Raw genomic sequence first — 20,807 nt, 5'->3', positions numbered from 1 at the left:
ATATTTGGCACAGATGTAAAACGTAGTCTGGGAAGAACACATAGGCTACTTTTTAGGTTTTTTTTTTAATTCTGCGCGGATGATAGCTATTTATGTATAATTATCACAATTTAATTTTCAATGACGCAGGCAAGTTGGCATTTAAATTCAAGTGGCACCTTAGATAACAATATAAAAGTTCTTCAACAAAGGTTCCGACTTAAATTATTATTTATTATAGGCTCGTAACTCTAGCATCTATTATTCCATCACAAAACAATTTCAAATTCAATCTCTTAGAATTACATGGATAGTAAAACAAATAAAACAACAATTTTAATCTAAAACATTTATGCAACAAAACCCAGAATACAAAAAAAATCAACCATAGAAAAATTAACCTATACTTCACTATGAACACATGTAAGCATTTATAAAAAGTAATAAACCTAATAAACCAAATAAACTACGACGAATTTACTTTTAGATTCTAAGAACCATCTTTTAGTAGATTTAAAAAAAATCTCTAATTCATTTAAGATCTTTAAAAGATTCTTCTCTATTTTGTCTGTGAATCTTCCATCTTAATCACCTATTGAAGACAATAGAGGGACTAGAGGTATTGGCAGGAAAAATAAATGCACTAGTATACTAAAGACTACAAAAAATCAGAAAACATTTAATGTTTTCTGCTTTGACAGTATCTAATAAAACACAAAAAAAAAAAATTAATGGGCACTTTACAGTACAGTTTTTTTCCATATTAAAAAGCTGGTAATGATTTCATTGGTCTAAAACTACAGGTAATTACGTAAAATTGTGCTTAATTATTTTTTTATATTCCATTTTTATATGTTAATGAATAAATGTGACAATTTAATACAACCTATAGTAAAAAATAAAACTATAAAAACCCAATTTAATAATAAGTAATTAATTAAAAAAAAAAACAATTCATCTAGTCGATTTCACTACGCACTCAAAATGTATTTGTCAACCTGAAAATAAAAAAGCTGAAGATATTATTTTAAAACATACAAAAGTTTTACATTAAATGGAAATTCCGAATCTCTGCTTAACTTCTCTGATAATGTTACTTATCTTACTAATATTATAAATGCCAAAGATTTGATAAATCAATAGATATTACAAGGTATTTCCTGAACGGCTCAACGGATCTTGATGAAATAGACATAGGATAAAGGCTACTGGCTACTGCGAGGACGGACTCGCGGGCGACACCTAGTTACCATTAATTACATTTTACGATTTTATTGTTATTATCCCTTTCAGTAAAATGTAAGTCGAATGAATTTTGGTTATTTAAAAATAATTAAACCTGCATAGGTTCTGAGGGGATAAAACCTGGATAAGAAGAGTCTAGTGGTCCGCTATATTTTCTCGCTTATACATTCTTTTTAACCTGAGTTTCTCGTTTATCCAGGTTCATAACTTACATAATATGCCGGGCATTTTCATTGACCAGAGGATGGTGTGACTGCATTTAACCATAACCTTTTCAGATCCATCGAATGCATTTGAAGTACTCACTAGCTCACCAAACTTTAGTCTTGTATTATCTGTAAATTTTATATTTATTACAAATATTCTAGATGTCCAATTAAAGTCATCTTATATCTGTTATATATCTAAAGAACTCTAAATTTTAATGAATAAATTATGAGCAGTCAAATCTGGATAAGCGAGAAACCTCTATAAGCGAGAGATATTGTTGGCTCCCGACTTAAGACCTCCATAAGCGAGAAAAAATATCATGGTCTCTTGGATTCTCGCTTATCCAGAATTTATTAAGAATAATTTACTGTAATAAGAGAAAACTGCAAATAATGAAATATGTTTTCATGTGAATATTTGGGCCAGTACAAGCTTACACATGAATGTTATATCCAAAAAGTGACATGGGCTATTGAACGCCAAATTACGAACTATAGCATCCGTGCAGACCAAAAAAAAAACGCTAAAGAAACAAAACCATGGGATACTGGTAAAAAACTAAAGATATCAACATACCTAAGTTCCACTTGAGGCCACTTGTTGTTACACTATCACAGATTTCTCCAATCGGCACCAATGAACACCAAGATCTCTTATGTTTCCTTGTGTCTTCCGGTATAAATATAATATGTTCTCCGGGGAACAACAACCAGGATACTGCATCATCAGACATTATATAAACTTTAGTTGAAGGTAACAACTGTTTATGTTTTGAAAGATACAATGTCTGTACATTCCCTAATATCTGGTCAATCCTTCCGGAAGCTTGGGCTATTGCTACTGCATGTTTTATCTGGAAGAGTAAGATATGATTGAAAATTAGCAATTGGAGATGCATTGCCTACCATTAATTGACAGAGGAAGAGACACAAATAAAGAATATTCCCCATTTCCATGCGTGCCTTCCACCATCAAATGTATTTCCCCTACCAATGCTTTCTTTAGAAGAAAACGATGGGAAAGGAAAGAGGACTAAAATTAGGTATCTGGAACACACTCATTATAAGAAATGTAATTGCTTCCAATTCACGTTTATCTTCTGTGTGGTTGTGGTATTTCACCAGGCGAACCAGCCCATTCATGCAACAGATGTTGCTGGAGTCTACCACTGTTTATAGTATTTATATACATTATGATGAAGGTATATACATAAATATATTTCATGCGAGAAAATTGTATACACATAATTTCAGGGAATGTGTTAAATATATAATTTCAATTATACATACCTCAGTTTTATGTTCTGTGCAGTATTTATTTAATTCCATTAAAGCTTTTGTAAAATCTGTATGGTCTTGATCTGGTGTATGTATGATCTATAAGTTAAGAATTTAATAAGTTAATTACAAACCTTGCAAATATTCAATGTTTTACTAATAAATTAATTCTTTTGTTTTTGTTTAAAAAAATTAATAATTAATTGTCATTGTCATTCAAGTGACCTCTCTTTTTATGTTATTCAAACCAAGGTTCTATTGTATATAAAAAGAAAAAAAATCAGAACTGTATTTACTTGAAGATATGATTTTATTTCATGTATCAGACTAGGTTTTGCAAGCGATTCCATCCGCGCGGAATTAAAAAAAAATTATAAGTAGCCTATGTGTTCTTGAAGATTATGTTTTACATCTGTGCTAAATTTCATCAAGATCCATTGAGTCATTCCAGAGATAACTTAAAACAAACATCCATCCATCCACTAAACTTTCACATTTATGATATTAATAAAAGTAAGATTACTTTGTTTTTAACTCAAAATACATAAATACCAAACCAATAGAGCAATTAATTTCTTCCCTATGAGTTATTGAACACCATATAAACACTAAGCCTAATAAAAAAAACTTTTTTAAATAAAATTTTTGCTTCCAACTCAATTTTTTAATAAATGGTATTGTGTTAATATGTTAATAATAATGGATAAATTTCACCTTACAACCTTTCTTTTTATATTTCTGTAATATTTGATCTGTTATTGAATCAAAGTCACCGGTAACAAGATCTGGTAACTGAATAGATTGTTGCTCTTCTTCAGGTAGTAGTTTTAAAAATTTATCCCACTGACATGTCCCACCATCAACAGTTATTCTTACACTAGCTGAAAAATAAAGAAAATCGAGGATATTCAAATTTAAAATTATGTTCTTACTTTCTGCATATTGACGCTGGAAAGCGTAAACGCTGTAACCCCGAAAGTATGAACTTTACAGGAGAGCCAAAAAATCATAACTCGTGAGCTGATACGCCTACAAGCATGCGGTATTGAGCAATGTTGTGTAGTTTGTGCTAACCTATAATAAAATCATTATCATTTGATAATGGTTGAAATTATTAACGTGTGAAATACATATTCGCGATTTCAAGGGTTACAGCATTTATGCTTTCCAGCGTCGATATTTCACTGGGTATATTGCAAAATAATCCAGTCTAAAGAAATCCATTACTTCCAACCTATACAATTTTTATGTTTGTTTCATGTGAGAAATAAGTTTTTGTACATGTGTCTTGCCAATTGAAACTTAAAGTTAATTTGTAGTCATACAAACTTAAGTGATGGAGCAATATATTATGGTAATATTAACACTTTGTTGACCGGTCACAAGTTAACTCATGTTTTTATGGCCGAACATTGCTGACCGGCAACAAAAAAATTAATAATTTGTATAATTTTATACATTTGTACAGAAAATTAAAAAGAATGTTAACAGAACTTACCATTATTCCAGAATGTTTTGATGAAATCAGGTTTTTGTAAAATTGGGCGGTTCAACACAAGTACACCATATTCAACTAGATTCTTGCCATTACAGCCCATAACTTGTGTTATATCCCATTGGGTTTTTGTAAGCTTTTGTGGGCATTCACAAGAGCTGCGCTGTATAATTAAAATATTACTTAGCTTTCTCACCTAAAAATCATGATTACAGATGATCTACAATGGTTTGGAAATGATAAATAATAAATATATGTATATAATAATGGGTTGAACTAAAATGTTATAATTTTACTGCAATATTTAAATTAAAATAACTTCTATCATTAAAATATGGAGGAATGGATAAATAACCATTAAAATGGAAGCTGACTATGTATAATAAATATACTGAGTGAATAAAAAACTATTGAATTTGATAGAAAGTTGGTGTAAAACGAATAGGCAATATTTGTTATGACTTAAAGAATTTTAGGATGTTAAAACCTTTCACGTTACTTTTATTGTTATTATATATAATGAGCTGGTGTAAAGATTTTGGGATCTATTTTATTTGTATAATACTTCTAGATAAAATTTTGATGTATACTGGAAGTACAAGAACATTCTATCAAGCGAATTTCCAGTTACTAATTGTACGTTAAAATGTGGGAAAAGTGAACTTATAATCGTTGAATTTATTTTATTGCACAAGTTTGAAAAATAATTCACACACCTTACATAAAATGCCGTTTGTTGACATTTTGAAAAGTTATTTAAAACAATTTAAGGAAAGTCCAATGCGCAACATTAACTTTTAAATAATTTAAGTTATTTAAAAACCATTGAAAATAAATCCATAGGTTACTAATAATAGGAATTGATAAGGCAAACTAAGTAAACCAGCAGGTTGGATAGAATTGTCAACTTGTCAATGTCAAATTGTCAAAACAAAATCAAGTTACAAATTATCAAAATTCCAATAGTTAATCTGTGTTGTGTTGCAAACAAAAAATTTTACAACTGGATAAACTTTTTCGAAGTTATCAGCTAATTGGTTTGGGAAATTACTTTAAATTTTTCAGTTAAGAAATAAATTAAGGAATAAAATAAAATTACGGTTTTACGAATAGCATGTCTGTCTTGAGAGTTCTTTTTTATATTTTTATGGTTTGGCCAGAGACAAGAGGAATACTTGTGCTGTCTATGATTTTCATGTTTCATGTCAATTACCTATTGTAAAAAACAAGAAATATCTGAGAAGGTGGATTCTGAGATTATTTTGTGTTTATATATTTAATCTCATTGGAAAGTTATATTTCGAAAATGAATAGAATATTCGGAAGAGGAAAACCTAAAGAACCAGGTCCTAGTATAGCAGACTGTATTAGTAATGTAAGTGACTGGTAATAATGTTGCGTTTTTGTTTGAAAATGATTCATCACACATATAAGTACATTAATGTTTCAATTTTCAGGTTGATAGTCGAGCTGATAATATTGAGCAAAAGGTTCAAAAGTTAGAAACCGAGTTAAGAAAATACAAAGATCAAATGGCCAAGATGCGAGAAGGCCCTGCGAAAAATAACGTAAAACAAAAAGCTATGAGAGTCTTGAAACAGAAAAAAATGTAAGTTAATGTATAGCATAGCACTCAAGCATATCTAACTAAGCCAAAAGTTCAATCTTACTTAGTTTTATTGTTGTGACTGTTTTGTGGGTCTTTTTATATGTTAATACCTAAGTTGTTTACTTTATTAAGACCTTACAAATACTTATAGGTATGAACAACAACTAGAGAACCTCAGGAACCAGTCATTTAACATGGAACAGGCAAATTATGCCACACAAACCCTTAAGGATACACACACTACTGTAGCGGCAATGAAAGATGGTGTTAACCAGATGAAGAAGGAATTCAAGAAGATAAATATTGATACCATCGAGGTTTGTATGATTTCTATAATATTTCAATGGTACTATCAAATTTTTTGAGGAATAAAATAACTGATAACGGCAGTAGGAACTATGGTTTCTGTAACTGTAAGTCTGGTGCATATTTTGTGTAAATAATTTTAATCAACCCAGCTTGACCTTTGATACCAGGAACCACATTTTCTTCTGGCAATCTCCAGGAGAGATCTTAGCAAGCCGATAGAGGATATAAATTAATTTTATATATTATAGGATGTCAATGATGAGTTGGCGGATATGCTGGAACAAGCGGATGAAGTGCAAGATGCTTTGGGACGTCAGTATGGTGTGCCAGAGATTGATGATGATGAACTGGCCGCAGAGCTTGATGCACTTGGTATTTATCTTTCTTTGTTAAATATATTTTACTAAAGATTGACAGCATCACTGCTGATGAGCCTTACATAGAGAAGAAGTAATTCAAGTTGTTTTGATTGATACTTAATGACAGTAAAATAAATATTTTACGTATATATATATATATATATATATATACACTTACATGCTTTAATTATTGTTGTAATTAGACTTCTTAATTTAAACTATATCTACTACTATAACTTTAAACTTTCATCTTCCAGGTGATGAAATCGCTTTGGACGATGACTCATCATATTTGGACGATGTAGTCAAAGCTCCAGCAGCACCAGACAGGGAACCAGGAGCGGACAGTATCCGCAACAAGGATGGAGTGCCTGTGGATGAATTTGGTCTGCCTCAAGTGCCAAGTGCGGCACAAACGACACGCTGATAGTTTGTTCAGTAAGTCTTACCTTTGTCTTGATACAGGTATTAAACTAAATACGTCTGTCTACTATCATTAAGTGTAGACATGAATATTAGTGGTTGAATAAAACAATTACTTTTGAATGTTGGCATACAATGAAAACACCATATTCAATGACTTGTTTGACAAGTTTTATGTCAACCTCACAACTAATACATGCTTTATGTAAACCAGAAGAGTTATAAGCAATGCCTCTTAGCTTTTACACTTTCACGTTCCATCGATTATTGTTACTTTTTTTATCATATGCTAAGGCAGTAAGTCAAAGCAGGCAGCTTGAGTAGTAATTGTTAATGCATAAAGTTTTCTTGACAGTTTAAGTGAGTGCATTCAAACACTATTCAAGTTTATTAGAATAGGTGTGTCATAAGAATTTTGATTTCAAGTCATTTATTAGTTCAATTGATATTTCTTTTTTTTTATTTGATATAATTGCTAATATTATCTAAATCGGAGTTTGTTACTTTTTATAGGAATTTGAACCTTAACCTGTATCAATATAAAGTCAGATTTACGTTGTTTAGAGCTAAAGTAAGAGATGTAAGCTTAGTAAATCTTTATGATCTTGATGTGTTTAGATTTTACTTATAAAAGTTATTTTGTTAAACAAATGCTTTAAAAATCTTCTTGTTTAATATACTAGTTACATATACTTTTTTTTAATATATTTCAAGCATATTATTAGTATGTATTTGTAAATCTATTTAGTTTATTAATTACTTTGTTATATAACTTAAGAACTTTTTATTTTACAATAAATTTTAGAAAATGGCATCATCATTATTATTAATTTTATTAATTAATTAGTTTTATTAATTAATTAATTTTATTAATTAATTAATTATTTTTATTAATTAATTAATAATCATTAATATTAAGTTTTTATGTTATCATTAATAAATTTGAAATAAACTTTTTTATATAAGGCATTTACGTTTGTTATTGTACTCATAATTGTATGAGCACTTTTAATATATGTATTGTAAAAAACCTTAGTTACTCTAATGCGAAAGTTTATTTGAATGGATGGATGGATGTTTGTTAGAAGGTATTTCCAAAATGGTGGTATGGATCTTGATGAAATTTGTCACATATGTAGAACATGATCTGGAAGATCACACAGGCTACTTATTAAGTTTTTTTTTTAATTCCGCGCGGACGGAGTCGCGTTCGACTATTTATTAAAAAAAGGCAAAGTTCAACGTAAATAAAACAATAGATTTAATTAAGGTGAAATAACCTTTAATAATAATAATTTAAGGGCATTAACACAGTAAACTATTAAATACTGCATTTCAATCTTATCAGAATAAGATATATATTTAGAATTGCAGTATGTTGTAAACCGCGTTGATCCTGACGAGCCTCACTCAGCACTGTATAATAAATAAATTTGAACAATAAATAACAATACTTAGTCCTCAATATTTACATCCTGTAAGATCATATGTGATCGTAACACTTAGCTGAAAGTCTAATTGCACTATCTAATGTTCAGGCACTTGTCTAGTTTAATCCAGGGCTTCTTGACCTGTCTTTGGCAAGAAGAAGCAGAGTATGGCAGCAACTGAAAAAAGAAATTTTATGTTTAGTATCTCTATAGTCTCTATAGTATATCTACTCATTTTAAAGACTTAATTAAATAGGAAAATCTTATGGTAATTTTAAAATTTTTGTCCTCCTTAATGTTTATAATACAAGAATTCATTAAGTTACTCTCAAAGTTAAAAGTGAAGTTAATTCGTTTATTTATGCAAACAAAATCTAGTTAATGTACTATAAATACTGATTTTGGGCGTTACTTTCCTACTGAACAGGTATAATGTAAAGCATTAGGGTAGTTGACACATTAATTGGCCAGTAAAAGTTATTTCAAATAACTTTAGATCTGATTGGTATACTTACTAAGTAGGAATGCTGAGAAGACGACGATAGGCACTATGCAGTTGATATCTATGAGGTAGCCGAAAGACAGGTTGCCGATCAAACCACCGCCTCGACCCGCCGTCAGTGAGAGCGCGGCCGCCATTACCCTGATACATTACATAAATCTCGTGAAGAAATTACTATAGATTCGTGTGGGAAAATAATTTAAATTTAAGTCAATTTCTACGTGACCTTCTATAACGGCTAAACCTAATTTAGTGAGTGATGTTCGCTATTTCATCATTGTTGAAACAGTTAACACTTTCAATGCCACGATGATTTTCTTAAAAGTAATTTCAATGCGTTTTATAAAGTTGAGAAGGTTAAGTCCTTACCTAAGGTTCGTAGGGAACAAGTCGACCAGGACGCAGAAAACAAGACTGATGGCGAGCGAGGTGAGCGCCTCGAAGATGCAGGACAGTACCAGGTTTTGAGTGGAGTTCTGTACGAAGTACAGGCCGAAAGTCACGAGTGCAGCCACGCCCAAACTGAAGACTGTAACGAAATATGATTACTAACTTAGCAACATTATTCGAAGTTTAGGAAAAAATAAAAACTTTTTTTTTATTTTAACCATATTGGTAATTTGCTGCCTAATATTTTTAAGTACTGTATAATGTCTAATATTACGATATTACAATGGGCAAATTTTCTTTTCCTAGTAAATTAGTACGTTCAACGTATGCAAGTTTAGAATAGGCTTTAATAAAGTTATCTGAGATATGAATTAGATTTTCGGTATCCAATTCAGTCATACTAATCTATAAATAATCGTATGTCGTAGAATTTATTTCCACTAGGACTAAGCGCATCGCTTGGTGGAAAAGGCATCTAATAACTTGCTATAACGACTTACTAAGGAAGAATTTGGCTCCAAGTTTGTGGACGCAGAGTGGCAGCCAGAGTGAGGTAGGGATGCAAGCTAGACCGACAATGAGCGTGTGCATGTAGACACTCTGGTCGATGATCTTCTCGCAGTCGAAGGGGTCAGCGGCGGCCTCATCTACCACGATGCCGGACACGTCGCACACCGACGCCGAAGTGTTAGGGAACCGGTGTTCGAACTCCTCGTAACGATTGAACAACTCGGGGAACCAGATCATCAGGGTATAGTAGCTGGAATAAATAGTTTTGTTGAAGAAGATAAAATATTTGTTTTTGTTAATATTTACCTAGATATTTATATTGTGAAAACAATAATACGTTATCATTACAAAGGAGCAAAATTTATTGTTTGTAATGGGCTTTAGATACGTTTGGAAATTTTGTTTTGTCGTCGCAAAACTATATGCAGATATCAATAGTTATAATTACACTGATGCTTTATTGTAATTTATTCTGGCGCAGGTCACAAATATCTTATTTTATAGCAAGTGTTGTTTTTATAATATAAACAGTAACTCTGCTAGTGCCCTGAGTAAGATGACAGCGCCCTTTTCTTTATTTTGGCTTTGGGTAGGAGGTTAAGAGGACTATGTGAGATTGTAATTCGCAAACTAGTTGCACCCTCTTCTGTCCAGCGCCCTACCGGTACTGAATATAAACAATTAAATTTGATTAAAAAAATATTCCTTACCTAGTAGTTAAGCCAAACTGAATGAGGCAAGTGAGGATCGTGTACTTGAGGTAGGGTGGTCGACATAAAGCTTTGGTCTGTACCCAGATCTCACCGAACAACCTTTTCAGGTCTTTAGGTTTGCGCATGCTCAGACTTCGCACAGATTTCTGGGAGTTCTGCGATGCCACAGAAATTGTTCGCACTTTCTCCTTAAGACTCTTGATCTGTAAAAGAAAAACAACGTTACAGAGAGATTAGTGGAGGATATTATGGCATCTTTGAAATTGTACTGGTACTTTTGAATAATGTATAAAAAAATAGAACTTAAAATGGATGTTGAATTTTAAGCATGAATCTTGAATTTTGATCTGATAAATAAATACCCTTCTTATCAAAACAAGATAATTTTTTTCAATATACATCAAGTTTACCTATATCGGCTCTAGTATTTGGTATATTAAATGTACTGTGTTTTTCTAATGTGTTGGGGCGCGGGATATTGTTAGAGTCGCTGTGCAGAACACCATTTTAGGTATAGCGGACCGGAACAGGATACGGGTTATGGGAACTGCGCAGCGCGCAGATGACCTTGAGTATCCAAGATTTTAGAAAAGACGTCTGCAATTAACGATTAGTAATTGATTAGAGATTAGAGTATATTACCGGATAGTTGTCGGGATCATCGCCAGTGTTCTGACGGTAGATACTCTTGAGGCAGGCAAGCGCGTCATCGTAGTCGCCGCACTCCATCATGAACTTGGGACTCTCAGGGAAGGTGAGCAACCAGAAGCCTAGCAGCAGGGACGGCACCGCGCATGCCGCCACGAACCAGTTCCAGGAGTCGTACGAGAAACTGCCGCTCTCAATACGTATGCCTTGGATCGGGATGATGGCCCACGCGAACACTACGCAAAGTACAAACAGTTAAAATACAGAGGTGTATTCAATACACATTATGTATTACTCTTCCATACATCATTTTCAGTCATTAAAACTGAATTCACTGCCTTTTTGAGCTTATCGTGATTTACCAAATTGATCCATACTTTCTTCAGTCTTCCTATACCTTGTTATAAGCCATTTGCTAAAAACCAGTGTATGGAACAAGCCACACAAGTTCTCTGCCACTTTGCATGTACAGTACCAGTCACGTATCTCTTTGTAGCTGTAGAGGATTCAGATTACAACACACACATCTTTTGTAATTTAACGTCACAAGATACACCTTTGTCAAACCGCCAGAGATTTTACTGCAGACAGAAGAGGACAAAGTTTTCGAGTTACTAATTTCTGCTATCTCTATATATGAAGAAAGAAAATTAGGTTTTATTTTTGCTCAAAGAATTTGAGTAACTTTGTAAAATGGGTAACAATTTACAGTCAATTATTTCACAGACGATAAATCTTGAGTTGAGATAATTCCCGATTATATTCGAATAGTGTATTTGAATGGCCTTTTGTTTTACAGACCGTACCGTAAACTATTGACGGTTGTAATTGCATGTTTACATTTTAAAGATAAAAGTTTATAGATGTAGGTTCTTACATGGAAGTAGAATGACACCCAGAGTCCAGAACATTTCCATCCAGCAGAGAATCTTCTCTCTGTATTTGGTCTGTTGGAACTCTCCTAAGTACGGGAAGCAGATACCCATAGCGCCGGCAATGCTGTAAAAGAAAGTTGGCGGCATTAATTAAATGTACACTTTAAGATTCGCCTCTAAAGGAATTTGGGATGTTACTACCAATTCAAATATTGTTTGGTATATTTCTTGTTCTTTACATTAACGCTGTTAAAAATTAGTTTCGGGAAATTAAGGTTTGTTTTATATAAATGTACATCTTTGTGCAATCTTATTTATTTACGTTCAAGTAACATTTCCATTTATTTTATTTTATTTCAAATGTTTAATTTTATCCAAATAGTCAAAGGCAGCGATCCTTAAAAATAATAAACAAATCAACGTCAGCATTTAATCATACGAAGATAATGCAATGCAATACATTAACTAAGAAACAATACATTTTTTCATAGCTCGATTGTTTGTCGCAGTGTAAAAAGATATTTTTACCTTTTAGATACAGTTGTCACACGTTGACAGCTTTAAGTAGCATGTTAGACGTTATCTGTGTGTAATGTCACGTGTTGACATCACTAGATACCGGTGACATTGCCCGCCAAATTTTTGTTGTATAAAAAAACAAAGATCTTTACGTTCAATTTTTTTTTCATTTTCTTATTTTACAATTTAGTATATGCGTTAACATTTTCAGATATCTATAACTATAATATCTACTAATGTAATGAAAATAGATTTGCGTTATTCTTCGTCACCGCTATGAAAATCTTCCAGTTCTATGCAGCCTTTATCAAAATAGCAAATCAAAATATCGATCTCAATGACTCAGTGTTCTGTTAAGGGATTTCAGATGGTTGGAATCACTATCGTGGGTTCCCATTGGCGAAACATTGGTAAAAAACATGTTGTAATATCTCTCATTCTTTTAAAAAAACTGAGACAATATGCTTTTCTACTGTTATTTCTTCAAAGTTTCAATGTCACAGTATAATGTAAAATTTAAGTTTAATTTCAATCAGTTTATACTTACGAGAAACCGTTGATGAATCTGCAAGCCATGAAGATTGGTAAAATCTGGACAAAAGACGAAAGGATGCCGACGAAACCATCGATCAGGAGCGTTGACACCAACACCAATTTACGGCCTTTGGTGTCAGCCAAGCAACCCCAGAAGTATGACCCGATCACCATACCTAAATAAAAAAAAACATATCATTCACTACGATTACTCGAACTAAGGTTTACTTTTAACAATATAGCAGTCGTTAATCTATTCACAATGCAGCTGTCGAGATGTAATCCTTTCCGGAAGTTCCATAATCGCTTTAATTGTGATCTTTGAGTCATTATAACATAACATGTACAAGGTTATTAGCAAGATAAAATGTTGAACAATATTTGATCGCTTTATTAATTTATGTAGATTGCTAGACTGTCTCAATTCGTAACTTGAGATGACTGAAAAAGTAGGTAGGATTTTTAATTTTGAATTAATTTTTATGTTAGTTAATTTTTCCATATCATAACATCAATTTAAAGGTTCTACGGATCAGTAAGTGTTTTGTAGTAAAACATTAATAAGAAGCTTTTATTTTGTTGTTCTTGTTACAAAAAACTAAAAATTAAAAAAGACAAACTACTCATCGAGACTCCAAACTCGATAAGCTGGTGTCGTTGCATTGGAAAGTTCCTATGGTCACCTTCCAGCACCATCATCGGATCAACACTATGACATTATAATATTGCATTGTCACGCGATTTACAAACATTACAGAGAGTGGGATAAGGTAAGGGCAGTAGCATAGAGATAAATCTCACCTAACATAGGTGCTGCGGTCAGCCATCCTTTATCCGAGGAAGTCATCCGGAAGTCGCATGTCGCCGCCGGCAGCACGAAAGATATTATAGTTATGCCAATAGCGGTGTTCGCGTAAATAAGCCCAGTGATCGCCAATAGACAGAAGTGGAAACGGCCAAAACCTGAAACAAACATATATTAAAAACATGATCCAATTAAAATTTATCCGCTGAAATTTTACAGGCCCTTTATTCTCAATCCTTTAAAAAACATACTGTGGTCACTTTCATTCTCTTTAGTAAAAAAGAGAAAGCAATAATTTTACTAAAAGCAACATTCGATTGTTTTAATGAAATCTGTTGATGCTTGTCCTTGTCAAAAGAAGTATCCTAATTTTGTGTAATCAAAAATTTAACAAAAACTTACCAGTGGCTGAGATCGCAGCTTCGAAATCTGCTCCATGTTCCAAGAAATCTAAACCTGGAACAAAAAATATATATATTAAATATTTTATCCTAGGATAACTGAATTATAAATGCTGAATAATGTACCTAACTTTAAGGCGAAACAAAATTAAATTCACAATAGATGTTAACTTGTATTAATGTACTGAATTCTGTCAACAACCAATAGTTTTAAATCGTAACTAAACAAAGTTCAAATTTTGGGTTATAAATGTATAAACAAATATCTTGTTTTCTAAAATGAAATGTGTGTATCAATAAAATTGTAATAATAATCAAAAATCGAAGATAATACAGTAATAATAAAAAAAAACGACAAATAAAACCTTGCATAATCAATAGTTTGTTATCCATTTTCTTAAAACTATAACAAATTGTACGCACTGCGATCTTTCATCCGTTCATTATAACAAGATTGACAACACAATTTATTGTTTACGCAATTTATCCAAAACTCTCAAAACTCCTAACGTATTATCCTACAGTTAATTACTATTTAATGTAAAATTAATTAAATGTCAAAATATTTGTAAAACTAAGTTTCTGTTTGTTATTAATATAGGAATTTATGAGGGCGCCATAATAATTTCCACTCAAGGACAAACTACCCTCATCTTTATAATGTTATAAATAGACGCTAGAAAATTACGAAGTACCATCATTAAAATAGATAAGGAAGGTTTATTTATAGTATGAAATAGATTTAAATATAATAATAAAATTCGTACCTCTAAGTTAAGACTAGTATTTTACTTTTATTGACAAATTCAAGTTAAATTTTTTAACATAAACGTACACTTTGACAGTTTTGTTTTTTTACATGTTGTTCTATATATGAACTGTGTTAATTAATTAGAACGTTGTCTGTTTTCGTCGACTGTCAAATTCAATGTAAAATGCAATACTTTCGTTATGTTAATACGATAAGAACGTTAATGCAACAATCTTTTTTGTAGGTCTTAATATAGTACAAGTCCCTTTTGTCACTTTATAGTAGAAGGTGACAAGAGGCGGTAATCTGATTTCGCTAAAGTCGCGAAGTGACACTGTCTTAATTTTTTTCGCTGCGATGCAATTGTAACCTTGATAAAATAACTTTTTGTTTTACGGAATATTACATTTGGTTTACCAATTTCGAATCTTTGTCAGTACCGCATACTCAAGTGTTTTGATAATAAAATTGTCAAGTTTTGAAAGTAAATACTTGAATTAGAACTAAGAAATGATAACGTCAATTTACATCGTCCAGAATATGAAGTGGTGAGCAACGTAACAGAAGTAAGCCGTCTAATACAACTCGTGATAAATATAACGGAATCGAATTATCTTCAATAGTATCTTTAGTACATGTTACTGAAGTATGCAAGGATTTGTGGCTTGGATATTATTATTTTTGTTTCAGAGTACACGTGATGTTAAGTACCTAAAATCTTCCACAATTAGGCAGTGCAGTAGGTACGAAAACAAATGAAGGACAAAGGGTTAGTATAAATTGGGCCTTGCGGTATCTTAAGATAGAAGTGTGAGATTGTTTTTTTTTTGAAGCATATGTTGATTGTAGTAGGTACTACCCTGTCATTGCTGCTATTCTTGTTGCAAGGTTTGGCTAATTGACGTCATCAATAAAAACAATGAAACAACTAGCTATTTTATGAGAATTTCAAGGTCGTTCCCAAAAGTAATCGGGTTATCAAGACTATGATTTATAATAACCGGTACGAAGTTGGTAAACTGTATTTAAGTACATATCACCTTATCTCAGAGTGACAATAGTGGTATAGCTTTATTTACTGGAACACCGCTCTGACTAATCAATTCCTATGAAGGATTTTACGGCCATAAATAATGTTACTCTATTTATCTACAGTTATTTCTAGGTCTAGTGTATAGTTGCATAATTGTTTCACCAGAAATTAATTTTAGGATAGAACATCTTTACAGATTCTAAAGTCAACGTAATTTATGTGTTTGGTAGTATTACAAATAGGATAATTGGTGGAAGGAAATTTCTAGTACATAAAAGTAAAGAAGAGTTGCTACCGATGCATTTAAGAAAGAACATGTTGTTAACACGGTTTTTCCAGTTAGGATGAAAGAGGTCATCATACCTTCTTGTGGGTATGTTTCGGCAACTAAAATCTGGTGCAAGTGATCATTATTATCAATATCAGGTAGTGATAATAATCTACGGACTTCGAGGATAAGATCCAAAAGGGTGACTATCGCTCAATTCAGATTTTCAAATATGGATATGGTTAGGCACATTGAGAGTATTTATGACAGCGTAAAATGTATTGTGTCCAATTTTGGCAGACAGACGACAGTTAATGGTTACTATATGCGTAACATATGCGAATGTTTGTTATGAAATATTAACTAAATATTTTAATGTGAAAACGTACGCGTACGATTTCGATGCTCATTCGGTTGTGTAATTGATTTATTTAATAAAAAGTACGACGGAGTTGTTTGTAACTGGCATCTTAACGGCCAACCCCTTTGTGATTGCGAGTTACCTCTAACGTAAAGTTTAGGTTCAGAATTTTATAGCCTAAGAAAGTAACATAAGTATATTACATGTGAATGTTTAATACAATATTTATAATAAATATATACATATATACTTTATGTACTTAATTGTAACTTGAAATATTTGTTACGAACTGTTGGTGAGTACGAAATAATTTTTTTTTATGTAAATGTCGACTTTGTCTACTGGTGAAGGTTGCGCCCGTATACAATGTACTAGCATAACAGTAAATGTAATCACTAAACCTAATAATATTTATCAAAAAAAAAAAAAGTAATTTCGTACCGCACGCGTTTGCAGGCGACCCTTGAGCCGTGTCCTTTTATGGCGGTCGTTTGCGAATTGTTTAGGTTACATACTGATCATTTTATTTTCCTTAACGTACGTACGAGGGCTGGTTGTTACGAATAATTATTTTATCATTTATTATTGAATGATTAAACGATGGCTGGATGAATGTGGTCAAAACGAAAATAATTTTTACTTAGGATTAAAATTAAGAATTTAACAGTGTAGAAAAGAAGTAAGAGAGTTCGCCAAACATAAAAAAAGTCTGTGCTTATCTAAAATCGTAAGTAAAGATGTTTTTTTTTTTCTTATACCGACGGCCAATGGGGTTCATGTTACATGTATTATTATTTTGGCATTGTAATATTTCTATCGAGACTTATACTACTATATACTTTGGGTGGTGCCATGTGTCATGGAGCCAGCTGATAGGGAGCTAGCATTCCCTCTCATGTTATGCTGCCGGGCTCGAGTAAATCCTAAACTATAAAGTTTTTGAAAAGCGAAACTTACTTAACTTCAAAGAAGTATCGGTATTTCAAAGAGAAAACATGTATTTTTAATATAATTTTATTAATTGGCGCCTTTATATCTATAAGTGTTTTATGTTAACTCAATGATCTTGAAATATTAATAATTAAAATAAGTGGCGGCAAAAACTTTGTTATTCAATCGAAGTGTAAGTGTCTTTAGGAGTGCTTACATTTCCTGTTTATTTATCTTGAGAATTTACTTCAAAGTTGTTACAATTTTTTTAAAGAACCTGGATCAAAGGCACCACAGAACACCCTGTAGGACGAAAAGATAAACGCTATATTGACCGTAAGTAAATATTAGTAAAATAAATTGCTACCTCTAGTGGAGTTTATTAAAACAAAATATTCATTTAAATTTTTTCTATTAATTATAAAAACATATGTTAAATTGTGGTTTAAAATTCCACCGCTTCATGGAAAAAAGTTTTTATTTCCATCATGTGTGAGGAGCTTTGATAATCCTTTATTTCGTGCAACAAATCCATAGGATTAATTAAGACGTATGTATTTGGTACAAATGGCCACAGTTTTAATTGATACGATGACGGCTCGTTGCGGTTTATCATTTGAAGCCGCCGACACACTGGTTTCTATAAAGGGCTAATTAACTTCAATGTTCTTATACAAGTCCTTTTCCGTGCTCTATATTGTCATGGGAATTATTTTATGTAAGTATTTCTGGCCTTTTAAAAAATGTATCAAAGATAATTTGGAACTTTTTATATTTCGATTTAATTCGAATTTTGTAGATTAAAAAATTGTTTTTTAAATACAAATAGTGAAGAGGGATATGTTAAAGTGACATGCTCATTTCTGCAAAGAAAATTTATTGAAGAGGGTAGTCTACTAATCCATACTGGGTCAACCTGATTGTCTATGGCCCCTAAAAATACATAGGCTCGAGCAGTTCATGAGGACTTACATAAATATATGAGTTAACGATAATATCGACGTTATAATATCATGGTAAAAATCATCGGTCCTCTTTTTAAATGTCTTTTGGTTATTGCAATACATGGAATGTTCTGGAACGTTCTTTTATGCATCTACAGTTCACAAAAATAATATGTAGTAATAACAATAAACACGACGTGTACTCTGATTGATTATAAATGAGCAGTAATTATTAGACAGTTATTAAATAATCTGTCAAAATTTCATAATTATAATCATCATTATTTTTAGTTATATTTGTAATTGCGGTTGTTTTTACCTTAATATTGATTATTTTAATATTTGATTTAATTAATTTTAATAGATGACTTGCGGTTTTGAAACAATTTATTTTCAATGTTTCTTTATATTAAGCGAACGATTTTAATAAGTGTACCCCCGTCGTTTTACTACATACATAAAAATATAGTAAGCAGATAGGGAATGACTACAAAATTAAATGTCGTCATCGCCATCTAGATATATAGATAAATATAATACTTAGACATATAAAAGCCTAGATAATTTAATTAAAAATAAAAGAGTAATTTTCTTAAAATTATAATAAAAAGTAAAAAAGCATTTCAACTACTATCAACTCTAATATAAGCCTGTTAGAAGAACGATTAATAATTAAAATATAAAACAACTTGTCTTGATAACTTTTAGTACAAGTTAATAATGCATTTAAAAGATCAAACTGTGTCAGTCAAAATTAACTTGTACTGAACAACGCATTGGCATTCGGCTTTATCTCCACCTTTTCAGCGAGGCTTTGAAATGCCACCGACAGTCGATTGTGCCATGACAGACAACCGTGTCATTATAATTTTTAGCCTAAGTAAATTTTATTTGTCCTCCGTCCGCCATTATATTAGTTAAAATGTGACGCACCACTTAATAAATAATATAACAAATTAGAATAGTCATCTTTGCATCTAAATATTTGAAAATAGAGGCATAAGAAGATGACATTTTTGGCTTAATACAAAGGCTAAATTATTGTGTTTTCACCCAAAAAAAAAAACGCAAGTTCTAACAAAAATCGTTACTATGAGCAAGCTGGGAATCGAACAGCAAACTCAGTTTATTATGTTAGAAATCTGCCTGTTATTTGTTACAAAATTATGGGAGCTCTGGCTCCTGAACTAGCACTGACCCCTATGTTTCAGGAGCGAATTTCTTCCCTTTATCATTAATTCGAATTTACATTATAAATATATGTATGTAATGTAAATTATTGCATAAAGATAACTTAAAACAGCATTAGTATGATACTGGGAATTTACGTATATTAACCGCATTATAAATTGTGTTAATTACTATTGTGGTTATATGAATGGTTTCGAAGTAAAAATATGTACAAGGATAAATTCTGATCGTAAATGTTACTTACCCATGTTGATTATAACGAATTCACTCTTTCACTAATAAATAATAGTCCGATATACGCGTCGGTTGTATGCGACAGCTATCGTTGTAGCATCGTCGACCTGCGAGCGACACTGTAGAGATGCGCGAGCTATACCGCGAATGTATCGGCGCACGAGTCGATGCCGCCCAAGGATGGCGCGTGCTGCCCGCTGAGGCTTCTGTGCGAATGCCGCCTCGCTACCGACACTCTGACAAGATTCCTTCCACACCAGATAACGATATCAGCACGCGATCGCTCATCTCACCTTATCTAGACAACCGGTGACCATCGATCTTAGCCCGAATTCACTCTAGGTCGACCGTACTCTGCTGTAACCGACAACTCTGTCTGCGCACAAACCTTATGTAACACTGACGTATGTTTACTTTTGTACTGTTTAATTTAATTGATCGATTAGACATTATATTGGTTGTTCTCGGTGGATCGTTATCGAGTGAATTCCGTTGACGTTTTAGATAACGTTTTCAGTTTCAATTTAACATATTTCCGTGACGGTTCCTCCAATGTAATTTGGCTTCGTAATTGTCCATGTTAACTGACAGTATTACTTCTAGAATATACGAAATACTATGAATTGTGTTTGTTTTTCATGATAAATAATAGAAAACAAATTACAAAGATCGATAAGGAAATGTCCATCGTGTCTTAAATCAAACTTCTATTGTTCCGTCTTATAAATTCTAAAGGCTTCTAAACAAACACTTGTAGTATATGATCTTATCTAATTTAATATTGAAAATATAACATTTAAATGGTAATATTTAAAGATTCTTTCGGACATGTCTGACTTAGCCGGATGGAAGACAAGTTGTT

At 32.1% G+C, this 20,807-nt stretch overlaps 3 protein-coding genes across 5 annotated transcripts; 1 reads left to right on the top strand and 2 right to left on the bottom strand.

Annotated features, from left to right (window-relative positions):
- Positions 1-922: 922 nt before the first annotated feature.
- LOC106720583 (thiamin pyrophosphokinase 1) lies at positions 923-5,011 on the bottom strand. Of its 3 annotated transcripts, none has more exons than XM_045678998.1 (7): positions 4,923-5,011; positions 4,210-4,402; positions 3,426-3,592; positions 2,724-2,810; positions 2,011-2,287; positions 1,437-1,559; positions 923-977 (listed from the first exon to the last, which is right to left on the bottom strand). In XM_045678998.1, the coding sequence occupies exons 1-7, from the start codon at positions 4,947-4,949 to the stop codon at positions 973-975; spliced, it is 879 nt and encodes a 292-aa protein (XP_045534954.1). In that variant the 5' UTR covers positions 4,950-5,011; the 3' UTR covers positions 923-972. The 3 variants fall into 3 exon arrangements, with proteins under 3 accessions (XP_045534954.1, XP_045534955.1, XP_045534956.1); XM_045678999.1 differs by having other exon boundaries at positions 4,210-4,369; XM_045679000.1 differs by having other exon boundaries at positions 4,210-4,426; positions 4,923-4,956.
- A 396-nt stretch (positions 5,012-5,407) lies between these two features.
- Positions 5,408-7,163, top strand: LOC106720672 (charged multivesicular body protein 5). Its single transcript, XM_014515413.2, has 5 exons — positions 5,408-5,581; positions 5,664-5,815; positions 5,967-6,132; positions 6,373-6,496; positions 6,741-7,163. The coding sequence occupies exons 1-5, from the start codon at positions 5,513-5,515 to the stop codon at positions 6,908-6,910; spliced, it is 681 nt and encodes a 226-aa protein (XP_014370899.1). The 5' UTR covers positions 5,408-5,512; the 3' UTR covers positions 6,911-7,163.
- A 1,047-nt stretch (positions 7,164-8,210) lies between these two features.
- LOC106720782 (synaptic vesicle glycoprotein 2C) lies at positions 8,211-20,185 on the bottom strand. Its single transcript, XM_014515572.2, has 11 exons — positions 19,956-20,185; positions 14,235-14,288; positions 13,829-13,990; positions 13,041-13,203; positions 11,977-12,098; positions 11,094-11,335; positions 10,449-10,654; positions 9,729-9,988; positions 9,208-9,367; positions 8,852-8,979; positions 8,211-8,513 (listed from the first exon to the last, which is right to left on the bottom strand). Exons 1-11 carry the CDS (start codon positions 19,957-19,959, stop codon positions 8,458-8,460), a joined length of 1,557 nt encoding a protein of 518 aa, XP_014371058.2. The 5' UTR covers positions 19,960-20,185; the 3' UTR covers positions 8,211-8,457.
- Between the last annotated feature and the right edge of the window lie 622 nt (positions 20,186-20,807).

This window comes from Papilio machaon, chromosome 8 (assembly GCF_912999745.1).
Source record: "Papilio machaon chromosome 8, ilPapMach1.1, whole genome shotgun sequence".
NCBI classification, from domain to species: Eukaryota; Metazoa; Arthropoda; class Insecta; order Lepidoptera; family Papilionidae; genus Papilio; species Papilio machaon.
The sequence above is the reverse complement of the archived record's forward strand: the minus strand, read 5'-3'. Positions and strand labels throughout refer to the sequence as shown.